The following is a 25,463-nucleotide window of genomic DNA, read 5'->3' as shown; positions in this document are numbered from 1 at the left end:
TGGGGGCAGTGTAATAACTGAGAGCTAGCTAGTTAACAGATCACTTTATACAGATAGATTTTATTTATTACTTAAAGTTATGAGCTGAAAGGTTAATCGCTCATGGCCTTTATATGTAAATATTTAGGCAAAACTAGGATTTTTTAAAAATAGATTTTAATAGAGATGATGTTAAAATTAAAGGAGGAGGGGGTACCTGGGTGTTTTAGTTGGCAGAGCATGTGACTCTTGATCTCAGGGTGGTGAGTTTAAACCTCACGTTGGGCGTGGAGCCTACTTAAAAAAAAATTAAAGGAGGAAAAAAAATATTTCAGAGTATACCATAAGGAGGAGATGTGAAAAGATAAATGTTAAAGCCTGTATATTATGATTGCTATCTAGGATGACGACATAATCCCTTCAAGATTATATCCTTTTGGGACTTATAATGAATAACTTAATATTTGACTCAGTATCAAAGTTGTTAATTTGATTGAATAACTTTACTTTGAAATTTAGTAAGAAGTTTTAATAAGCCCTCTGACATAGATCTGCCTTTTTATATTGTACTCTCTGCCATTGAGGATCACAGTTCCTTTTCATAAGAAACCTATTAGGGAATCTGACAGTGGAATGTAGAGCTAAAAAATGGGCTTGCTTCAGAGGGCACGGTCTGTGAAAAAGGAAGTGTTTGTGCTCACAGTAAACCAGCATCATTAAATAAAACAAAAGGTTCTTATAATTAAGAAAAGTTCTTGTAATTATAGGTATTAAAATTGCTACTACATGCATTTAGAAACCAAAACACAAATAAAAATACTAATTTGTCATTAAGCAGCTGACAACCTATTGTATATCTTTAAGGTCTTTTAAAAGAGTTCTCTCGGGACTCTGTAGCTGCTTTTGGTAATTGGGTTTTCTTTCTTTAAGGATTTATTTTAAAATGTAAATAGCACTTCATGTATGGAAAAGAAGCCTATTGTTCTTTATAAAATTTTTTAAATCTGAAATAATGATGAAGAGTTCTAGCAAATTAGTGGTATTTCATATGAACTATATTAGTAGATTATTTTAAAACAAAGATGCAAAGAAAAATGTTTACTGAGCCATTTAATGAAAGTGATTATAGGCTCACCTGGGTGGCTCAGTAGGTTAAGCGTCTGTGTTTGGCTCAGGTCATGATCCCTGCTTCTCCCTCTGCCTGCCCCTCCCCTGCTTCTGCTCTCTCTCTGACAAACAAAGAAATAAATGTGATTATTTAAAGTGCACACTTTTCTAGAGGAGTTTAAGGCTTTGGAGATATTATTTTGAGTACTATAACTGCATTTTTACCATTTAGGTTCAAATCCTTATTTGAGAGGTTTTTTTTCCTTGGTTATAAATCTGAATATTTGCACCTGTTGACAATCACTTACAGGTTTATGAACCACATGAAGCACCATTTGGAACTTGAGAAGCAGAACAGTGAGAGCTGGGAAAACCACACCACCTGCCAGCACTGCTACCGTCAGTATCCCACACCATTCCAGCTGCAGTGTCACATTGAGAGTACACACACTCCCCATGAGTTTTCTAGTAAGTCACAGTTTTATTGAAGTCTTGAACAGTAATGATTNGGAGGAGCCTGATGTGGGGCTCGATCCCATAACGCCGGGATCACGCCCTGAGCCAAAGGCAGACGCTTAACCGCTGTGCCACCCAGGCGCCCCTCCTTAAGAATTCTGATAAGAAACCTAAAAATAAGAAATAGACTTTGGATTTGAGGGCACAGTTAAAAAACAAGTTTTAACTTGTATAAACTTTTCAATAGAATTGCTTTCTAAAACTGAAGTCCCTCTTGTACATAGAAACTTCCTTTGCATAACTCAAGCATTCATTGTATGTAGGGGGCTAAGTTAAAAAATTCAGATTATCTGGTTTGCAAGTATGAAATCATTGGTCTTGATTTACACTCTCAGAAGTAACTGCAATGATAGTTAAACATCACAGAGTCTGGGGTTAGCTAGGATTTAAATTCCAGTTCTGTATCTTAATACAGCTGCGAGATCTCAGGCAAGTTACTTAAATCTTTCTGTGCCTCAGGTTCCTCATCTAAAAAATGGAGGTAAAATAGCAGTCCTCTGTCAGTGACGGCATGAGAAGTAAGCTAATATAAGTAAAGTCCATGGAACAACGTTACAGAGTTAACAACTATAGAACTGTTGGAGTCACCACCACATTACTCTTACTACTTATTGCTGTTGTCGTGGATGTACAAAATGAATCTGTTATTTATATACATCCATAAAATGGTGTGATGTGTTTTTTTCCACTTTCAGCTATTTGTAAAATCTGTGAATTATCATTTGAAACAGAACATGCTCTTTTGCAACATATGAAGGATACTCATAAACCCGGTGAAATGCCATATATTTGCCAGGTACACATACATTTTATCATGTACTTAGTGGTTTGTTTTATTTTCATGTGCCACAAAATAGTATTATTCTATTGATCTTTTTAACTGTTTGAATAAAATGAATTACTAAAATTGAAGACCCTCTTCAATAGTGAAAACTCCCTTGATATAACTCATGTATGTGGTGATGGTGGCTTGGACTTGGACTGGAGGCCAGAGTTGACTGACCCCTGTACTAGACAAACAAAATGCCCTGCTGGAGAAGACAAATATATGGATTTTCTTACCATGTAGAGAAGAATGTAGACATGACAGAGAAGTAGGAAATGCTGTTAGTTATGGGGAACTCAACTAAATGCTTTGGGACCAGTATTTTTCCAGAATTTGAAATGGTTCCCAATAAGCAAGATAAGAAAAATAGCCTCTGTCATAGCCTGAATGCTATTTAAAATCCAAAAGAAAGAATATTCTATTTTATATAGCAGGGAAAACTTTCTAGGACAAGAGATGTCAGAGTTTGAAAATTCAAGCAAGATGGGGGGGGTAGTAGATCTGAAAATGAAAAGAAGAAGGAAATCTGGTTATATTTAGGAATATATCCCTAAACTTTGAAAGATAACTTTTCTGTTTCAAATATTATACTTGTTATTTTCAGTGCTAGAATTCTTGGCTGTATAGGCAACAGAGCTGAATTAGTAGTGCATAATATTCCTCTAAACAAATGACTCCTCATTGCTACTTTGTTGTAATTGGATATCAGTTATAAACTCTCAAGTTAAACTAAACCTTCTTTATATTTCTAGGTGTGCCAGTTTAGATCATCAACATTTTCTGATGTAGAAAGTCATTTTAGAGCATCCCATGAAAACACTAAGAACTTGCTTTGTCCATTTTGCCTCAAAGTTAGTAGAATGGCAACTCCCTACATGAATCATTACATGAAGCATCAGGTGAGATTTAGCAGTTATTTGCTCATTTTGTCTTAGTAAAAAGGTAGATATATAAAACTTTTGAGTATTGGTTAGATTAGTTCTAAAAGGAAAGTTAAGTGGTTCCAAATGACACAATTAATTTACAATTTATGCTGAATGACTTGTGAAACTTCCACTTCTTTTCTTTGTCTGCTTCCTCGTGGTGATGTGTCTTTTGACTAGTGAAAATTCGGAAACACAGGTAGAAATAAGAACCCTAGAGTAGAGGGGAAGCGGGAAGATGAGTGAAATATTTTAAGTTTAATATTTCAGGGGTCTAAGAGTGGTGAAAATGGGAATGATTTTGAAGGTTGTTAATTAAGAGCAAGGAAAAGGATATGTTTGAACTGGGGAATAAGATTGATGGCTCAGTCTTCTTTTTTCCTCCTTCTCTTCAAACTTCAGTTCTACTTTCTAGCTCACTTTTTATTATCAAAGAACATGTGGTTGTCATTAGTAACCCAGAATGGTCTTTTGTAGCACCCAGTGACAAAAGAAATAGCAATGACATTTCTAGATATGTGAACTATGCCAGAGAACTACATTTAGGTTATAATTTGTTTCCTGGATGACTTTTGCCAATTCTGCTATGTAATTTCTGGGATACCAGTGTTAGTGCTTGCGCACCTTTCTCTTGAATTCTCATTTTATTCTTGCTGGGTCTTTTCCTGACACAAGTAGACCATCCTTTAGTTGGGCTGAAAACTTTGATGAAACAGTAAGCCTATTCTTGAGTGTTTGAAAGAGCAACAGTACCTTTGCCAAAATTAGAAGTCAGTGAGTTTACTGAATGTGATTATGTAATCAAGTTTTGTCTCTTCACTGATCAGCTCATTACATTTTCTTATTATTGATTGCATTGTCATGGCCAATTTACTCAGCACTGGTGCTAACATTGTTTTCAGTTCCAGTCATTAGATGATGATAAAATCAACTTGTAGTTGTTAATTGGAAAAAAAATTACAAAAGTAGAATATCCAAGTACATTCAGGATCACCTATGTTATGACTGGGATGGTTCCAACATGCTGGTATGCCATCTCACCCTTAAGAACCTCTGGCAAAATGTTTCTATTCTAGAGTTTCCCCAACAGTGTTCCTTCCATCAGATGTTAATAGATGTTCCAGTCTAAAATTTCTCCTGCAAAAAGAAATTCAGTAAATGTCTAGATTTATAAAATTAAGTTTTTTGTTTTTAAGATTAGAGCTTTTAAAATGCTAGAGAACCTCATAAATCTCCAAGGAAGGGATATTGTATATATTGTTCCCAAGACTTATGTAACCATTTATTTGCACAATACCTAATTAATATTTCTTCAGAAATAGTTCAGAAGATGCTGGTCTTGCTGCTCTATCCCATCTTTTGGCCTTTGATTTTGAAAGGAAGAATGAGATGTGAAACAGTAGCTCTATTTCATTATGAAGCTTTTAACATAGTGCTTTCTGCCATGCTTTCCTAAGCTCCAGAGTGAGGTATAGACGTAAGGAGAGTAATGGTATCCTTAGAAAGGTAAGAAAGAGATGGATGGACCCAGTATGGGGACTGTGTCTCTTAAGTGGCTTACCTGATCTGTAGTCACTCTTCATACCGTGAATTGTATGTCTTAACTTGCCACGTGTATAGGAAAGAAAGAGTTAACCCAGCAGGTCTGAGTTGTTCAAATCGTGTACATTTTCAGAAGGGTCTACTTGCGTACTTGCATAATTGGCCCTTGGCTAACTCCTGGAAACTAAGTCTTTGTTATTAATTGATGGGTGTTTTACATGCCTGGAACCTTGAGCCATGTTGTACAAGCTTTTCTAGATCATTTGTACAAAAAGTATGATTATGGGAGCACCTGCTATTCTTCTGGGAGACTGAAGATTTGGTGACTGAACCCTGTAAAAAAAAAACCCTGGCCTCTTAGACGCAAGAGAGCTTTCCTGGCAAAAAGCACATCATGCATGTTGCTGTAGCTAGTTGCTGGGAGATTGATTAAGGCATGTCCTATGCAACTCCATTGGGAGAGGGCACTTGGAAACTGGTGCCAGTATCCTCCAGACTCCACCCAATGCACTTTTTCCCTTTATTAATCCTGCTCTGTATCGTTTCACTGTAATAAATCATATCTATTAGTATAACGACTTCTAAGTCCTGTAAGTTCTGCTGCATCATCAAACCTGGGAGTAGTCTTGAGGACTACTGACACACCATTGGTGCCCAGTTTGTGTGAGTTTGGAGTACCTAAGAGGTAGGCAGTCAGCAGTCAACAGAGGAAAAACTATTCATCAGAAGGATCATCAAGCATTTTTCAAAGTACTTGCAATTTACACAGTTGTTCACAAAAGACTCAAAAACCATAACTGAGCAGGATTATGCTGGTAACTGAGGTAATGTAAGTGTGATTTTAGATATTGGGAATTATTGAATATATGGCTCATTTTATTCTTTTTAAAGACTTTAGTTGTAACCTTTTCCTAAAAAGAATATGTTATCATGTCTCAAGTGATTTTAGAGCTAACAAATGCAGTTCACACAACTTATAAGAAAGGATGAGGGATTTTAGCTATGTTAAATATTCTTATTAGATCTTTATAAAAGTCACAAGTAGTTAATATATACTAATCACTTGCCGTTTGACAGTCACAGTGTTTTTACTTGCATTTTCTTGTTTAGTCCTCTCAACCACCCTACAAAACAGGAATGTGATCATTCTCATTTCATCGATGAGGAAACAAAGCTTTATGGAGAATACATTACTTGCCCAATATCATGCTCTCTAATAAATGGCATACCAAAAATAGACTTAAAGCCCAAGGTTTTACCATAGAGTCATATCCTTTACTGAAATTAGGTCTCAAAGCAGATATTACAGATAGTCAGAATTAGCCTTGAAAATTCCTCACATCACCCAAACAATACAGTATGTTTGTCAAAAAGTTCAACCCAGACAGGTTATTCTGTATCCTTGGAACAGATCACCAATTTTTTGGTTGAACGTCATATTATTTAAAGGTGTACTGTATTATCCTCCTTACCACATCTCAAGCATACATGCATAAGACTTGACATGCAAGACTTGAGTCCAACTAAGGGAATAGTAGATTAATGTCTCCCATCCTAGGGCTCTGGGTAAATGGTCATTGAATGAAATGGCACACGTTTTGAACTAGTTAAATTGTCCCTGCTTCTCATGTGCACACTCTGTCAATCTCTTGCTGTCTGCCTCACTATTTATTTAACAAACATTTATTGAGTACTTAATATATGCCAGGGACTGTTTTACAGAAGTGAACTAAAGCAAAGTTTGTGCTCTCTAGAATTTGCATTATAGTGGAGAAAGTATTTGTATTATGTCTGAATGTATATGTATGCCAGCTGGTGATAAGTACCATGGGAAGAAAACACATGAGGGTAGAGAATGCCAGGACTTAGGAGGTGAAGGAGCCGTTTCTGTTTTTTATATGGGGTGGCCAAGGAGAGCCTCTCCAGAGAAAATACGGGGGTTAGCGGTGTGGATATCTGGGAGAGAACATTCCAAGGAGAGAAAACAGTAAGTAGGCAGTGAGCTGAGCGTATATCTAGATGTTCAAGGAGCAGCAAGAAGGCCAGTGTGGGCGGAGCATGGTAAACAAGTGGGAGGAAGAGTAGTAGGAAAGGAGATTGTACCAATAGAGTGCAGAGCAGATGGTGTAGGGTCTTGTGAGCCAGAGTTAGGATTTTGGTGTGGTATGGAAAGCCATTGGAGGCTTTAAGCATGTGAGAGATGACTCTGGCAGCTGTGGAGAGAATAGATTGTTAGGAGGAAAGAGTGGAAACAAGAAGGCAGGAGGCTATTGTCAGAGTCCAGGTGAGTGGTTTGACTGATTTAGTGGCTCAACAGGTGATAAAAAGTGGAGATTATTTCTGAAGGTAGAGCTGACAGGTTTTATTAATGGGTTGGTGAATGTGTGGTGTGAGAGTAAGACAGGAGTTAAGAGTAACTGGTTCTTTTGTCCTGAGCCACTGCCAAGAATGGTGTTCCCATATATTGAGATACTGGGAAGACTGGGCAAGAAACAGATTTTTTTTTTTGCAAGGTAGATGGGGGAAAATCTAGAGTTCAGTTTTGTCCATGTTAATTTGAAATGCCTATTAGATATCAAGTAGTGATGTCAAGTGGGCATTTGGATGGATACTATTTAAAATCATGAAACTGGATGAAGTGTAGGTACAGGCAGAGAAAAGACTTCTGGGAGCTGTACTCTGGGGAATTTTCTGTCTGTCCTATTATCTTGCTGTTTCTTAACTGAGATCTTTTTCCCTCTTTCCTTCTCTCTCTTGAGCGCATATTAGGTGAATCTGTTTACATTGCCCGTACCTACGATATGATCCGATGAACCATACTTCTAAAATTGTCTAAAATATGAAACTAAAACTGTAATATACAAACATATTTCTATATTGCTTTGAAATTTTTAAAGAATTTTTATTTATCGAATGCCTGCTGTGCACCAGTAACTACTTTTGTTTTATGTTAACTCATTTGCTTTTCCTAAATGATTATTTGTGCTTTACATGGAAATAGTGACAGGCCTGTGGAGGGAGATGTAGCTTTGGAGAAAACATTCTTTTGCACTTGTGTGTTCTAAATTTACATATAAGTATAAAAAATTTAATTAATAAGGGCATATACATAATTGCAATTGATAATATATACTAGAAGACCAACTAGCTGTGAACAAATGACTTAGATCTCTCTTGGGTCCTATTTCCCATCGATAAAATAATAATAGGCCTGAGTTGGAGAAGGGACCTAGTCAAGGGGTTCTCTGACAGTAGATTGGAATCAGTTGTTCTGATTTGTACTTCTATACCCATGCTGTCCACTGTCACAGCTGCTAGCCACCTGTGTCTGTTTAAATTTAAGTTAATTAAATTTGTTTGGCTTTAGGAATTTCAATTTTTTGTGAAACAAATAGAAATTTTAAAAATTAAAAATAACTTGATCTTTTCTAGGATAAAAATATAGTATAACTCATTTTCACAGTATCATGTGCTTGAGTGGTTTATACTTCAAATTTATAATTAAAAAAGCTTTCACACTACAAAAGTATAGGACTTGTCACATTTTAACCTGATATAATTTTCATTTTGATTGCCTATATGGTAACAAATACTTTTTTTTTTAAGATTTTTTTTTTTAGGTAATCTCTACACCTGATGTGGGACTCGAACTTAAAACCCTGAGATCAAGAGTTGTATGCTGTACCGACTGAGCCAGCCAGGCGCCCCCCCAAACACTTTTGAAACTCAAATACTAATGCAAGCAGTGTTTTTAAAAATGAAATAATATTTTTCTAAAAGATTTTATTTATTTATTCGACAGAGATAGAGACAGCCAGCGAGAGAGGGAACACAAGCAGGGGGAGTGGGAGAGGAAGAAGCAGGCTCATAGCATAGGAGACTGATGTGGGGCTCGATCCCATAACGCCGGGATCACGCCCTGAGCCGAAGGCAGACGCTTAACCGCTGTGCCACCCAGGCGCCCCTAAAAATGAAATAATATTTTGGCATTATTTATGATGGGATATGGTAAAATACTGGTTTTTAAAAATTATTTAGCTATTATAATTAAGAATAACTTCAGGTCCCAGAATTTGTGGTGGTAGAAGTTATTGTTTCTGATAGTATTTTTAATGTTTTTTGTAAACAGAAAAAAGGAGTTCATCGTTGTACAAAATGCAGACTCCAATTTTTGACCTGCAAAGAGAAACTGGATCACAAGACCCAGCATCGGACCTTTATAAAGCCTAAAGAGCTAGAAGGATTGCCTCCTGGTACAAAAGTGAGTTTTAAATATGTTGCATTTTAACATTTTGTGTGATAATAGAAGTAAATTCCTGCCTGGCTTTATCTATAATATTAAAAATTAACTTCTGCTTGTCATTAAGATTTAATTTTAGGTTTTGTCATTCTTTTTTTTTTAAAGATTTTATTTATTTATTTATTTGTCAGGGAGAGCCAGCACAAGCAGGGGGAGCAGCCGGCAGAGGAAGAAGCAGGCTGCCCGCTGAGCAAGGAATCTGATACAGGACTCCATCCCAGGACCCTGGGATCATGACCCAAGCAGAAGGCAGACACTTAACCAACTGAGCCACCCAGGCGTCCCTTAGGTTTTGTCATTCTTATGTTGGGAAGAAAAAACTAATATCCATTGTTTTTTGAGTTAATTGGCATGTGCTATATTGGAGCATATTCCTTTGTAGTGAGTGCAAGCAGATTAACTGTAGACTGAGTCAGTAAGTTGTTTCAATACTCTATAGGCTATTCGTGAGCTCTTCCAGTTGGCAGCAGATGTCTGCTTCAGCTGCTGGACTGTAAGGTTAAGAATTATGCTTAGTTTATCTTTGTGTCCTAGCATCTATCATAGTGCCTTGAATGCCATACTTTGTTGAAATTGGTGTTACTGAGTCTACTCTCAGTTCCTTATATATTCAGTATACAAGTCCCTTATTAGAAATATGACTTGCAGGATGCCTGGGTGCCTGCCTTCAGCTTGGGTCATGATCCCAGGGTCCTGAGATTGAGTTCCGCATCCAGCTCCTTGCTCAGTGGGGGAGCCTGCTTCTCCCTCTGCCTGCTGCCCACCCTGCTTGTGCGCTCTCACTCGCTCGCTCTCTCTGACAAATAAATAAATAAAATCTTTAAAAAAAAGAAATATGATTTGCAAATACTTTCATTCTGTGGGTTGTCTTGTCACTTTCTTAACGGTGTCCTTTGAAACACGAAAGTCTAAAATTTTTATGAAGTCCATTTAATCTATTTTTTCTTTGGTCATTGTGCTTTTGCTATCATATCTAAGAAGTCATTGCCTAACCCCAAATCATGGAGATTTGCTCCTATGTTTTCTCCTAAGAGTTTTGTAGTTTTAGCTCTTACAATTTGACCCTTGATACATTTTGAGTTAATTTTTGTATCTAGTATGAAGTAGGGGTCCGAATTCATTCTTTTGCATCTAGATACCCAGTTGTGCTAGCACCATTTGTTTGATAAAACTATTGTTTCCTCTGCTGAGTTGTTTTGGTACCCTTGTCAAAAACCAATGAACTGTAATGTCAAGGCATGCAGTGAACTTTTCAATATTAATGTGATGCCTAGTTTTCTAAAATATGTATATATATTTTCCCTTCATTTTTATAGGTTACTATTCGAGCCTCAATTGGACCACTTCATTCAAAACCAGTTACTACATCTCCCAGTAGTAGTGTTCCAAGCACTTCTTCTTTTCAGCTCTCACCTGTGAAGTCTAAAAGTACAGCTGCTAAAAATCCCACAAAATCTAACACAAGTAAATCTAAGACAAGTAAGCCTCATGCAGCTGTCTCCACTGCAACTAAACCTAATGCCAGTAAGCGAGGTAGAGGTGCATCTAAATGCAAGACTAAAACTAAAACCTCTTACAAGCAAAAGAAACAACGCAACAGAAAGAATAAAATCAGCATAGCTTTGAAGAACTTAAGGTAATATCTTTTATTCCTGATATATAATACTAATTGAATATTAAATATTAAAGGTTTATTTTAATATAATTTACCATATCACAAAAGTCCCTTGCACAGTTACATGCTAATCACTTGTCTGGCATAAAGGCTAAGTAGATAATAAAAAGGTACCCTTTAGAACTGCTGAGCAGAACTGGAATTAGTGTTCATTGTATAATTATCAGTTACACTAATCTTCTATTTTGTGCTTATATCTTGTGATAGTTGAATTGGTTAATGTGATCCTTTTTATTCCAGGGAAACATTAACTGGTGTTTGATTTTTGACACTTATTCTAGCTTACTGTTTCAAATCAAATTCTCAAATTATGTCTCTATTTAAAGGTGTTAATTTAAACATCTTAGCTTCAGTTGATAAAACATTAATAAGGCTTTACCTTATTATTTTTGTTTCATGATATATTTTCATCTTATTTTTTCCGTTTCTATAAGGTGTCGTCGAGGCATTCACAAGTGCATTGAGTGTCATTCCAAAATTAAAGATTTTGCAAGCCACTTTTCGATATATATCCATTGTAATTTTTGCAAATACAACACTAACTGTAACAAAGCCTTTATAAATCATATGGTGAGGTAAGTTAAACATGTACACCGCCAATCAAAATTCTCATTTAAGATGTTTGTTTTTAAAAAATAAAGTTGTCCTATTATTTGTCACATCAAGGAGCTAAAAGGATTGAGCAATAGGGAATTTCTAGGATATTACTTAATATTATTTTCCAATGTAATCATGAAATTAGAGGACAGAAATTTTTAAGAGCAGCTAGACTAATGAAATTAGAATAGGTTTGTTTGGGAAATTTGTTTTTCTAAGTCTTTTAACAAGTGGTTATTCTCAGGCATAAAATTTTTAATGTTTTCAAAATATTTATCAAATAAATACGTGTAATCACATGAGTGTTACCCTATTCAAAGCAGTCACTTTGAGAGACTCCAGGTTTGTCAAAGATGCTAAGAATATTACTGGTGCTCACATGAGTGCACTTTCTCCCTCCCCACCCTCCCTCCCTTCTCCCCCTTCCATTCATCCATCTTTCTGTCCATTAGTCTTTCAAGCCATTTATCTTTGCATTCATTCAATGAAATGTGAAATGAGAGACTATAAGGATATTCTAGTCATGATGCTACAGTTAGAATTCCGTTTCATACATCAATTCAATTTATGTTATTAGAGCACCTACCATGTACTCTATGCTAGATAAAGACTTCAGAGAACACATTATTTTCATTTGGACCTCATTAATAGCAGCTTACTTTATTATTTCAGTAAGGATTTTTTTAAATACATAAAAATTGTTCAGATATACATATGCTAAGTTGATTATTCAAACTGAGGTAGTTCCATTTATTTTCAGTCAGAAATAAGATATAACCGATAAAAGTGGTTTTCTTGCAGATCACAACAAGACCTCTGTTACATGTTATCCCCCCTTCCTTACCACTGTCCCAACTTAGCTCATCATATACAATATTTATTCATTTTGAATTCTCATTACCTCGTGATTTTCAGATTCTTGACCCTTCTTTCCAGTCTAGCAGCACCAATCTAACTTCATATCAACCTCACCCTTAAGGTCATCTGTCGTGAATGTTGCTTGCTTTTTATCCTAGAATCTTTTACATCTTCAAACATGCTTAAAACTTGCTATCCATGAATCTCTTATCGTTTTCGATCTTTCGCTGTGCTCCTTTCCAAACTACCAAACTGCACTTGATTTAATTAGCTCTGAATTTGTGATTTTTTAACTTTAATTTGGTTCTGTGTTTTTAAAAATAGCTTTTTTTTTAATCTACAACATCTGTTTAAATCCTTTTCAGTACCCTCAAGATTTTATTCTAGTCTCTTAGTTGTTAGTCTCGTTCCTACTAATTACTCAGAGGTCATCCTTCTCATTTTTCCCAAGATTAACTTTCTTCTACCTCATGTTTTTCTCCCTTTTATCCAGACATTAATCTCAGAAAAGTACATTTCTCACTTGTTGAAAGCAAATCCTATCCCTCATCTCTTCCATTTTCTCCAGAACCTTATTCAGTTATTTTGTATCTTCATTTCATCTCTTTCTCTCTACCACTTTCCTTCTGCCTGCACATATTTTCAGGCATTTTTTTTTTTTAGGATGAAGGAGATCTGCCTTTGCTTTGCATATTTTCTTGTCTTCCTTTTACTGTCAATATTTTAAAGAGTTTCTTTACTATTTTACTTGCCACTTCTTTACCCTTTGTAATTTGAGTATCACCCCCACCTATTAAAGCTGCCCCTTTAAAATTTATCAGTCCATCATACCCTAATCACTAAATATACTCACTAGTTTTCGTTCTTTCTTTTCTGTGACTTCTTTAGAATATTTGATACTTTGATCACTCACTTTTGAAAATCTTCTCCACAACTTCTCTTAATATGTTACCATCATTTTTTTCTTCCCTTTCAGCTACTCCTCTATTTCATTACCTTCTTCTTCTTTTTTTTTTTTTGCCTTAGACGTTGTTTCACTTTTTAAGTTTTTCATTTTAATTCCAGTATAGTTAACATAGTGTTATATTAGTTTCAGGTGTACAGTATAGTGATTCAACAATTCCATGCATTACTCAGTATTCATCATGAGAAGTGTGCTCTTAATCCCCATCGCCTATTCCACCCATCCCCCAACCACCTCCCCTCTGGTAACCATCAGTTTGTTCTCTGTAGTTAAGAGTCTGTTTCTGGTTTTGTCTCTTTTTTTCCTTTGCTCATTTGCTTTTTTCTTAAATTCCACATATGAGTGAGATCATATGGTATTTATCTTTCTCTGACTTATTTCGCCTAGCATTTTATTCTCTAGCTCCATCCACATCATTGCAAATGGCAAGATTTCATTCTTTTTATTGCTGAGTAATATAATATTCCATTGTGTGTGTGTGCCTTTATCCATTCATCTGTCAGTGGACACTTGGGCTGCTTCCATAGTTTGGCTATTGTAAATATTGCTGCAATAAACATAGGGGTGCATGTATCCCTTTGAATTAATGTTTTGCATTTTTTGGGTAAAAACCCAGTAGTGGGATTACTGGATCCTAGGGTAGTTCAGTTTTTAACTTTTGAGGAACCGTCATACTTTTTTCGAATGGCTGCACCAGTTTGCATCCCACCAACAGTGCATGTCAGTTCCTTTTTCTGCACAATCTTGCCAACACTTGTTTCTTGTGTTTTTGATCTTAGCCATTCTGACAGCTGTGAGATGATATCTCATTGCAGTTTTGATTTACATTTCTCTGGTAATGAGTGATGTTGAGCATCTTTTCATGTGTCTGTTAGCCATCTGGATGTCTTCTTTGGCGAAATGTTTGTTCATGTCTTCTGCCCATTTTTATTTTTATTTTTTTTTAAAGATTTTATTTATTTATTCTACAGAGATAGAGACAGCCAGCGAAAGAGGGAACACAAGCAGGGGGAGTGGGAGAGGAAGAAGCAGGCTCACAGCAGAAGAGCCTGATGTGGGGCTCGATCCCACAACGCCGGGATCACGCCCTGAGCCGAAGGCAGGCGCCTAACCGCTGTGCCACCCAGGCGCCCCATTCTGCCCATTTTTAATTGTATTATTTGTTTTTTGGGTGTTGAGTTGTATCAGTTCTTTATATATTTTAGATACTAACACTTTATCCGCTATGTCGTTTGCAAATATCTTCTCCCATTCAGTAGGTTGCCTTTATTTCCTTAACTTTTCTTTTTTTCAACTCTTCTTGCCTCTTTACATTCCCTTTCTTGATATCTTAATCACTCAGAATTTTGTTTTGCCTTTCAGCTGTAAATCCTCCAGTTTCAATGTTGAGTTTTCCTGAGATCCATCTCTTCGTCAGTTTTGATAGATTTTTTTCAACTTTGACCCACTGGCATCTATAAAGAACAAAAATAAGTCAAACATTATTTTCTGTCTGGGATCCAAACTACTATCACCCCAGTACTCTTTAAGCTCAGTTTGTCTCAAGGTGTCATTTGCGGAAATGTGGAACATCAACTGAAAATAACACACTTTAAGTTTCTGAAGCCTATGGTGCTCTCTTGATCTGCCACCATTCACAATGGCTTCCTGAATGTCCATCTTCTGCAATTTACCACTCTGCCTCCCAACTACTACAGGGATTTCTGTACCTTGGTTGCTCTAAACCAGGCCCCAGCAAATCTTTCTCTCAGTATACTGCTGGAAAAAATGCTGGTATATTTTTCATTGAAGTATAATTAACTTACAGTTACATTAGTTTCAGGTGTACAATATAATGATTCAACAGTTCTATACATTGCTCAGTGCTCATCAAGATACATGTACTCTTTTTTAAGATTTTACTTATTTATTTGAGAGAGAGGACATGCACATGCGCATGCACGCAAGAGAGAGCACAAGCAAGGCAGGGGAGGGGCAGAGGGAGAGGGAGAAGCAGATATAACATTTGCAAATTTCTTCCCCCATTTAGTAGGATGCCTTTTTGTTTTGCTGATGGCTTCCTTTGCTGTGCAAAGGCATTTTATTTGGGGGGCCCCTGGGTGGCTCAGTCGGTTAGGCATCAGACTGAATCTCAGCTCAGGTCTTGATCTCAGTGTCATGAGTTCAGGCCCTGTGTTGGGTTCCACTCTGGGTGTGGAGCCTACTTAAAAATTAAAAAAAATAAAAAAATTGTTAAAATCTTTTTATTTTGGTGTAGTCCCAATAGTTTAATTTTGCTTTTGTTTCCCTTACCTGAGGAGACATATTTAGAAAAATGTTTCTACAGCTGATGTCAAAGAAATTACTGTCTGTGTTTTCTTCTAGGAGTTTTATGGTTTCAGGTCTCACATTAGGTCTTTAATCTATTTTGAGTTTATTTTTGTGTATGGTGTAGGAAAGTGGTCCGGTTTCATTCTTCTGCATGTAGCTGTCCAGTTTTTGTAGCACCATTTGTCCAAGATACTGTGTTTTCCCCCATTGCATATTCTTGCCTCCTTTGACATAGATTAATTAACCATGTAAGTGTGGGTTTATTTCTGGACTCTCTTTTATGTTTCATTGATCTATGTGCCAGTACCATACTATGTTGATCACTACAGCTTTCTAGTATATCTTGACATCTGGAATTGTAATACCTGGAGTTTTGTTCTTTTTCAAGATTGCTTTGGCTATTCGATGTCTTTTGTGTTTCCATACAAACTTTAGGATTATTTTTTCTAGTTCTCTGAAAAATGTTGTTGGTATTTTGATAGCAGTTATGAATGCTGGTCTTTTATTCTGTGCCAAACACAATGGAGCTTTAATTCTGCCCCTTATTTATAGGAGATTAAATTGGAAAATATTTTGTGTTTCTTAAACCCATGGTCATTCTGTCCTCCTGCCTCCCATTTTCCATAGGTTCTTAACTGTCTTCTAGGACCTCCAATACCATTCTAACCCAAAATATTCCCAGTTGGCCTCAGGCTTCCTTTATAACCTTTTCCTAATTTCCAGTGAGCCCCAACCTTGCACTGCATTATCATCCACACATGGAGCACTTACTTAGCCTCATAAAGAACTGAAAGTTTCCACTCCGACTTTTTAAGGGCCTTTGCATTTCCCCTAATTCAGTGCTGTCTTGCTTTCTTTGTTGCCTCAGGTACCTTCCCCTATAAATGGTACATCCTGACCCAGTATGGACTTTTGTCAGAGACTTGAGCTCTGTACCTACAGAAGTCTCATTTTCTTAGAGGTTGAGTACCTTTATTCCCAGCCCACCACCAACTCTGTAACAAATCGGGCCCCCCCAATTAATCTTCCTCAACATATAGTTTGTTTCATATTCAATATCTAAAGTGATTTTCCTTATTCTTTGTTATTCCTTGGACTACCGCTCTCCTTCCCTCTCAGTTTACCTTCTGTGAAGTATCTGATCACCATAGCCACTCATAGGAATCATTCCTTCCTTTGAGTTCTGTACCATTCAGCTATTCTGCCTCATTAAATATGTGTCTGTCTTATCTACTTGAGAAAGCAATTCTTTGTATTCAGTACGGCCGGCCTCGATTCTGCAGCTATTTTCATGGGATTATAGCTAGCCAGAATCGTCCCCGCCCCCCGCGAACATGGTATGCTGGTGATAGTTACCTTTGTCTAAGGATGATCATTGACTTGGTTTGTTGGCTGGTTTGGGTCTGTCAGTGTAAGCTAGGGCAGCTAGTGTTTCTCAAACTTTAGCTTGCATAAGAATCACCTGAGGGGCGCCTGGGTGGCACAGCGGTTAAGCGTCTGCCTTCGGCTCAGGGCGTGATCCCGGCGTTGTGGGATCGAGCCCCACATCAGGCTCCTCCGCTATGAGCCTGTCTTCCTCTCCCACTCCCCCTGCTGTGTTCCCTCTCTCGCTGGCTGTCTCTATCTCTGTCAAATAAATAAATAAATAAATAAAAAATCTTTAAAAAAAAAAAAAGAATCACCTGAAAAACTTGTTGAAACTGATTTCTGGGCCTCACTGCCAGCAATCAATTCAGCAGGTCTAGAGTGGGACCTGAGACTTTGTATTTCTGATGAGTTCCCAGATGATATGGATGCTGCTGGTCCATGAACCACACTTTGAGTAATACTGTGCTGTGCTACTCCTGGCTAATCCTGCCTTTCTAATACAGGAAAGCTCTCCTTATCAGTTTAAAAGAGGGTATAGGGATGCCTGGGTGGCTCAGTAAGTTAAGTGGTTGACTTGATTTCGGCTCAGGTCATGATCTCAGCGTCTGGGAATCAAACCCCATGCCAGGCTCCACGCTCAGCAGGGAGTCTGTTTGAGGATCCTCTCTCCTTATCCCTCTGCTCCCCCCACCCCCGCTCATGCACTCTCTCTCTCTCTCTCTCAAATAAATAAATCTTTAAAAAATAAAAATAAAAGGGGGTATAAAAGCTGTTGCCATTGGCTGCAAAAATTGGGTTAGTGGTTTTTTTTTGTTGTTGTTCTGTGCATAGAAGAAGTATTGTTTTAACTCATGAGCTCTGCTTTGCTTTCCCTAAAGGCTCTCCTAATAATTGCAAAAGATTCTTTAAATGTTTCGTTTTACCGATGGCAGGTAAAGGTAATGTAATTTAGCCCAAGTAGCACTTCAAGGATCATCCAGATTCTCCCCCCTTGCTAAGTATATTAAGATAAGAAAGTGATAATTATTATTCATAACAATTTATATTATAGCAAAATACATTATTAGCAAATACATTTTTAATTGTTTTCAACTCTTAACAGTTGCAAAAATTTAATTTAATGCTCTTTGCATTTTTAACTTTGAGAGTTTTTTTGTTTTTTTTTTTTATAATGGTGAAGGTACTGATCATTTAAGAATATTCTCGGGGAAATATATTGTTAGAAAATACACAGGTAAAATGAAATGTAAGATTAAAAAAACTTGAATTAAAACAGAAGAATGGAATTTAAAAATTTAGGTCATGATCTTTTATTCAAAACTAAAAAACTAAACATGGACTTTGAAATATGGTCATAAAATTAATATTATTTATTGTATAATAAAATCTCATTTGTCTGTTTTCTTTCCAGCTCTCATAGCAACCATCCGAGTAAACGGTTTTATATTTTTAAGAAGCATTCTGGAACTCTCAGGTAACTAGTTGCTCTTTTTCCATTCTCTCTATTGAAAAATTGTAGTAACATTTTTTTTTGAACCTGATGCTTAAGTACCTTGTTTGGAAAATGAATAATTGCTACCAGACATAAGACAGTTCTATTCATTATATTATAGATCAAGGGGAAATAGCCTATGTTTTCTTTTTTTTTTTAAAGATTTTATTCATTTATTCGACAGAGATAGAGACAGCCAGCGAGAGAGGGAACACAAGCAGGGGGAGTGGGAGAGGAAGAAGCAGGCTCACAGCAGAAGAGCCTGACGTGGGGCTCGATCCCATAACGCCGGGATCACGCCCTGAGCTGAAGGCAGACGCCCAACCGCTATGCCACCCAGGCGCCCCCTATGTTTTCTGGCTAAACTTTGTTTCAGTGGCGTTAGGCATTAAGATGAAACTTACATGGATTTGCATTATAAAATAATAAAAAAAATAGGGGCGCCTGGGTGGCTCAGTCATTAAACGTCTGCCTTCGGCTCAGGGCATGATCCCGGAGTTCTGGGACCGAGCCCCACATCAGGCTCCACTGCTGGGAGCCTGCTTCTTCCTCTCCCACTCCCCCTGCTTGTGTTCCCTCTCTTGCTGGCTGTCTCTCTCTCTGTCAAATAAATAAATAAAGTATTTTAAAAAATAAAATAAAATAAAAAAATAAGGTTCTCCAACAATATTTGAAGATTAAAAGATGTTTAAGATATCTAGTAAATTGAGGGGCGCCTGGGTGGCGCAGTCCTTAGGCGTCTGCCTTCGGCTCAGGGCGTGATCCCGGCGTTCGGCGTTCGGGAATCGAGTCTCACATTGGGCTCCTCCGCTGGGAGCCCACTTCTTCCTCTCCCACTCCCCCTGCTTGTGTTCCCTCTCTCGCTGGCTGTCTCTCTGTCAAATAAGTAAACAAAATCTTTTAAAAAAAAAAGATATCTAGTAAATTGAATAACACTGTTTTTTTTTTTAAAGATTTTATTTATTTATTTGACAGAGATAGAGACAGCCAGCGAGAGAGGGAACACAAGCAGGGGGGAGTGGGAGAGGAAGAAGCAGGTTCACAGCAGAGGAGCCTGATGTGGGGCGATCCCATAACGCCGGGATCACGCCCTGAGCCGAAGGCAGACGCTTAACCGCTGTGCCACCCAGGCGCCCCTGAATAACACTGGTTTTGATCAATATATAGCCTTCATAGTTCTTAGGGGTTTTTTAAATTTTGAAATAAAGAAAAATATACAACCTGCTTACAAAAGTAATTGCTGATGAACATTTCTAAAGGCACTGATAATTAACTTTGATTATACCACACACCCTTAGCTCAGAATCCAGTGAGCATCATTTTTCTCCACATTCTTCTGATTTCTTTTGACTTCATATTCCTTTGTTTAATTATTTTGCTCACGTTGTCATTGTTATTTGAAATTACAGTGCCAAGATCTTGGTAGCACCAGGCTAAGACAAAGACTTAAGTTTAGCCAGTACTTATTTTGATGCTTTGGCTTAGTGGGAAATTGGAGGAGGGGGTGATAGATCTCAGGATCTTTGTATTTATTATTCGTTCTACCTTGTTGACTCTTCCCTAGATATCTGCATAGCTAGCTCTCTCACCTCCTTCAAGTCTCTAGTTCAATGAGTGAGGCTTACTTTGACCACTCCATTCAAACTAGCATTCTTTCCCTTGAGCCCCATTCCCACCCCTCCCTATCTCCCTTTATTGTTTTATTTTTCTTCACTTTTTACTTTCCAACATGTTGTATACTTCACTCTTATTTATTATCTGTGTCTTCTCACTAGAATGTGTATGGTTTGGATATTTGTCTATGCCAGATGTTTACCGAGCATTGAATAGTGCCTGACACATGGTAGGCATTCTGTAAATATTTTGAGTAAATTAGTGTATATGTTGAAAATGATATATGTGGATGATGTTGGACCAACAGCTCATAGGCAGAGGAAAGTTTGATTTGCCTGTAAAAATATATTCATGCTATTTTTAAAATATTACTAAATTCAAGGAAGTAGAATTTTACTGAAAAATTTTGTAAGAATGAAAAGGGATTTATTAATTCTAAAAATTAGAGAGTTTAGGGGCGCCTGGGTGGCACAGCGGTTACGCGTCTGCCTTCGGCTCAGGGCGTGATCCCGGCGTTATGGGATCGAGCCCCACGTCAGGCTCCTCCGCTATGAGCCTGCTTCTTCCTCTCCCACTCCCCTTGCTTGTGTTCCTTCTCTCTCTGGCTGTCTCTATCTCTGTCAAATAAATAAAAAATCTTTAAAAATAAAAAAATAAAAATTAGAGAGTTTAATTTGATTTTTACCCCACTGTTGTCAAGCTCAGTTGTGTGCTTGGTGCTTGATTCTTGAATTGATTCTATGACTTTAAAGATCTGAGATGCTTTTTTTCTTAACTTGCATGGGCCTCAGATTTAAATAGAAAGTTGATTAATTTCTGTGTATGGGACTTAGCATATTTATAATTTTATAAAGCAGTAAATTGTGTAATTACTGTTTTGTTAAAATGCAATGTTCATTTTTTATTTATTGTGCACCTATTATATATAACACAGTGTAGCAGTTCCCATTAAGCTGACAGTGATGAAGAAGGCTTGGTACAAACCTTCAAGGAATGTACAATTTATGATAAGGTGTGAATATAAGTAACTACAGTAATATAGGAAGGTTCGCAATAAGTGCTGTGAGAGTTACTGATTTCAAAGGGAGGGGAGAGACTTCCACTTAGAAGAAGCACAAGGGCATTCTAGTTGGAAGAAATAGTATAAATAAAAGTACAGAGAGAAAAGAGCAGAAGGCATATACAATGAATGACTAGTTCAATTTAGATGGAGCATGAATTTTATATAATGCAGTATTAAGATCAAAGTCTGGGGGAATAGTTTTGAGCTCAGATATAGATTGTGGAATCTTTGAAAACTAGGTTAGGGAGTTTGGACCCATTGGGGAAACTGTTGGTGTTTTGTGTAGAGTCAAGGAAGATCAGTGTGGAGGGCATATGAGGTAAGATGTAGCTGCATGAGACACACAGGCTGTTTAAGACTATTACGGTAGTTAAGACTGATTTAATAAGAATCTGGGTTAAGGTGGTGAAGTGGTAGCACACTATTTAAGAACATGGACTCTGGCATTAAAGGGCTCACTTTCAATCTAATTTTGGCCTTGGTAGGTTATTAAACTTGACCCTGTCCTTTATTTTTTTTTTAAAGTAATAATTATAGCACCTACGTCTTTGGTTTGTTTTAGGATTTAATGAGATAATATGTCTAAAACCCTCAGCCTGGCACAGAGTTAAGTGCTCAATAAATTGCTAATATTATAAAATATTTGAAATATTGACTGTTTTTAGAAAAAAAGTCAAATTTTGAGCCTCTGTGTTGGGAGCATGACATCATAAGAGAGATTAGTTAGGAGGAATAGTTTTCAGGGGTGGAGAAGGAAGTACAATTTCAGTTTATGCAGATCATTTTTGATGTGCCAGCATGACAACCAGGTATAAATACACAGCAGGCTGTTAAGACTGGAGCTGCGGTAGGAGTGCCTGAGTGGCTCAGTCAGTTAAGCATCCGACTCTTGGTTTCAGCTTAGGTCATGATCTCATGGGTCATGGGATGGAGCCCCCCTTGGCAGGCGGGCCCTGCTCTCAGTGGGGAAGTCAGCTTGAAAGATTCTCTCTTTCTCCCCTTCCCCCTGCTCGCACGTGCATGCTCTCTCTTTCTCTCAAAATAAATAAATCTTTTTTAAAAAAAGACTAAAGCCACAGGAGAGAGAAGTTAGTCTAAGGTATGCTACTGGTTTTTATTCCTATACAAGTGAAGTACTTAAGTCTAAAGTATCCAATGAACTGTAAAAGTATGTTTATGCTCATTAACTGACAGATAATAACAATAATTAAATTACATGATTTATTTTTAAAACCTTCCCATTTCTTTTCTAATTTTATCACCACTAAAATAAGACACTAGATTATAGGCTCCACAGAGTTTACCCTCTTTTTTGTTCACTCTTGTATCCACAACACCTAGTAGTATGGAGTGTGTAAGGAAGGTCCTCAGAAATGTATATTGAGGGGTGCCTGGGTGGCTCAGTCGGTTAAGCGTCTGCCTTCGGTTCAGGTCATGATCCCAGGGTCCTGGAATCGAGTCCTGCATTGGGCTCCCTGTTCAGCAGAGAGCCTGCTTTTCTCTCTCCCTCTGCTGTTCTCTCCCTTGCTCTCGCTCTCTGTCAAATAAATAAATAAAATCTTTTTTAAAAAAAGAAATGTATATTGAATGAAAATTATGTCCTTGCTTTCCAGATGGGCAGAGACACAGAAAGAATGTGACTTGCACATGCTCTACAAATGGTTAGTGGAGCCACGACTGGGTTTTAAGTCTCTTAACCCCTGTCTTTTAGCAACCAATATGAGAGGGAACAGTTTACAAAGCACTGAATGTTAGCATAACTTAAACATGGCTCTGTCATTTTCTAGAGTACCATGTCAGATAAATCAGGCTTTTATAACAAAATTGGAAATTGATGGTCATGACACATAAAAAGCAAATCAAGAGTTGTTAATGGAAAAATAATTATTAAACTTGCTATATGGACTTTTTCATAAAAGATTAAAAAGATTAAAAACCTTTGCTTTCTTTTTTTCTTCATAGGGGCATTACTCTAGTGTGCCTTAAATGTGACTTCCTAACTGATTCTTCTGGTTTAGACCGTATGGCTAAACACTTGTGTCAACGCAAAACTCATACTTGCCAAGTTATAATAGAGAATGGTATGTATATATGATTGTGTTACTTTGAATTTCTGATATTTATTCCTGTATTTTTGATCAGCCACGGTATGGGCTCTTCTGTATTAATAGTCTCACTCATTATCTATACTATTTTAAATGTAAAACTCTTCTTTTAATTTCAGTTCCCAAAAGTACCTCAACTTCTGAACCCACTTCTGAACCCACTTCTGAGTAAGTTTAATTTTCATTTAGTGCATTTTTCTTTTATGGATTTTAGCACTGTTGCATTTTTAAATGTATCATTAATAGAAATGAAAAATATTAAAGTATTTTGTTTTTGTTTTTGTTTTTAAAGCCGCTTGTTGAAATAGATTCCTGCTCTATGGAGCTCGTGCAACCTGGTGCAAGACAAGTTGGAATTTCCTAAGTTCAAAGTTCTGAAGTGTTTTCTTACACAAAGGCAGTTTCCTAAGTTCAAACTTCTGAAGTGTTTTCTCACACGAAGGCGGTTAAACAGCCAAGTTCATGACACTAGCTCTGATTCAGCTCTTTTCAGCTTTCAGATGGCACTAGATTCTTATTCCACCTTATCTTTGTGTCAGGTTAACATATCTTAACATATGCTTTTTTCTCCAGTTGGCTCTCTCCAAAAATAACTTTTGTTGCTATGGTCTTTTTTTTGCTTTGCTTAAAATAATTTGTGTTTTTCTCTGCTGTACTTGCCTTCAGAATATTGCATTCCAAATGATATGGCTCTTCATTTTCTTTGTCTGTTTTGTCTGGTTTCTTAGTTAATTTCTTATAAGTCTTACAATTTTAGGTCAGATAGCTGTCTTTTTCCTCTTTCCTTGCCTGTCATTGTTCTATTTTTCATATTTTTCAGATGCAGAAGCAACACAGAAATTTCAAAAAATGTCCAGGATACTCCTGGTCAGTGTCCCCCTTCGCTGGACACAACTGATGCCTGTTCTCTCTTTCCAAGGAATGTGAATTATTTGACTGTGAGACCTCCTCTAGATTGTGGCCTTAAGAAATCAGACCTTGGGGAGAGTCCCTTCCTTCATGACTGGCCTCCCATAAGGCTGATGCTAATTTGGCCAGAGATGGACCTCAAGGCCCACCAAATTGAGCACAACTTCCCACTGGGGGCTTTGGTTTTTGATCTTATGCTTATGGGTTCATTCTAACCAAGAAAGACCCATCAAATCAATTCTTCAACATCTAAGTTGAAGTTTAATCATTTTGGCTGCTGCCCTTTAATCTTTGTCTAGTATGCATGCAGTCCAAGGAATATAAAAACTGGTTGTGTAGGGAACCAAGATTACTTTCATGTTCTTGGAAAAAAAGTTTCTAAAACTACAGTTCCAAAGTTATAGTTATTTGTACTGTCATTTGAAGTTTTATCCAGTATTATTAACCCTAGGAGTTTTCAGCAATACTAATATTCAAAAATTTTTAAGTTTAATTTTATCTTGGTTTTATATTGTCCTTCACCAAATTTATTAGTGTGTGTTTTGTTATGTCCACTTTTATCTCTTCTCTCTAAAACTTTTGTTTTGTGTTTTGTTTTGTTAAGAACCTCAAGAAATTTTTTAGAATTCTCTATAAATTTCATGTAGCTACCTATTGATACCTTCTAGATTTGGTAATTATTCCGACCATTAGACATTATTACATCCTCTGTCTTGGGACTATCATTATCTTAGTGATTATCAGTTCAAAGACATAAAGAATTGGCAAAAAACACTTCCTACAGACCTTAAAACAAATTTTAAAGTTATGTTTCTGTACATCTAATACATAATATCTTCTTAGCCATTAATGTAATTCCTTTGGATAAAGATAATATATTCAGAAAATATTGGGACCAAAAAATGCACTTGTTTCTTGCCCATATATATATAGATGTATATTTTTTTTATTTTGGTGTTTGTTTATTTTGGTTACATTGAATATAGATTTGCTGAACAGTTTGATGTTATTACTTATTTTTTTAATAAAATTTGTATTGGCAAAGTGCCTCAGGAGTTATTCATGTAAAAGCTGTAGATTTTATCATGTAAGTAGGAGCATTGCTTTGCTTCTTACATGGAAGCCTGATTACTTGGCCTACACACTGAGAGCTTTACTGAATGCATCTTGCAGTTTTTCCTCCAGCACAGTTAAAAGCTCACTATGTATATTTTGTTAATTTCTTGGACTTTAGAGGCTGGCAAAGTCCCTTTGTGATCCTTAACCATTAAGGTGGTCAGGCTCCAAAGTTGTTTGACTCAATCATGAGTGGTTT

The 25,463-nt window shown here is 36.9% G+C and overlaps 1 protein-coding gene across 4 annotated transcripts in view; it reads left to right on the top strand.

Annotated features, from left to right (window-relative positions):
- ZNF280C (zinc finger protein 280C) overlaps positions 1-24,778 on the top strand; it is a 61,541-nt gene extending 36,763 nt beyond the window's left edge. For 2 of the 4 annotated variants that reach the window (XM_034649160.1, XM_034649161.1), the window contains 11 exons: positions 1,397-1,554; positions 2,298-2,398; positions 3,181-3,327; positions 9,023-9,154; positions 10,510-10,829; positions 11,303-11,443; positions 18,377-18,439; positions 22,748-22,795; positions 23,097-23,215; positions 23,359-23,407; positions 23,532-24,778. In XM_034649160.1, the coding sequence (XP_034505051.1) occupies positions 1,397-1,554; positions 2,298-2,398; positions 3,181-3,327; positions 9,023-9,154; positions 10,510-10,829; positions 11,303-11,443; positions 18,377-18,439; positions 22,748-22,795; positions 23,097-23,215; positions 23,359-23,407; positions 23,532-23,547 (1,294 nt within the window). In that variant the 3' untranslated portion in view covers positions 23,548-24,778. Of the gene's footprint in view, positions 1-1,396; positions 1,555-2,297; positions 2,399-3,180; positions 3,328-9,022; positions 9,155-10,509; positions 10,830-11,302; positions 11,444-18,376; positions 18,440-22,747; positions 22,796-23,096; positions 23,216-23,358; positions 23,412-23,531 lie in introns of those variants that run through there. The other 2 variants (XM_034649162.1, XM_034649163.1) reach the window with 2 other exon arrangements.
- The last annotated feature ends 685 nt before the right edge of the window (positions 24,779-25,463 follow it).

Source organism: Ailuropoda melanoleuca, chromosome X (genome assembly GCF_002007445.2).
Source record: "Ailuropoda melanoleuca isolate Jingjing chromosome X, ASM200744v2, whole genome shotgun sequence".
NCBI classification, from domain to species: domain Eukaryota; kingdom Metazoa; phylum Chordata; class Mammalia; order Carnivora; family Ursidae; genus Ailuropoda; species Ailuropoda melanoleuca.
Note: the sequence above shows the minus strand (reverse complement) of the source record. Positions and strands in the feature narration are given on the sequence as shown.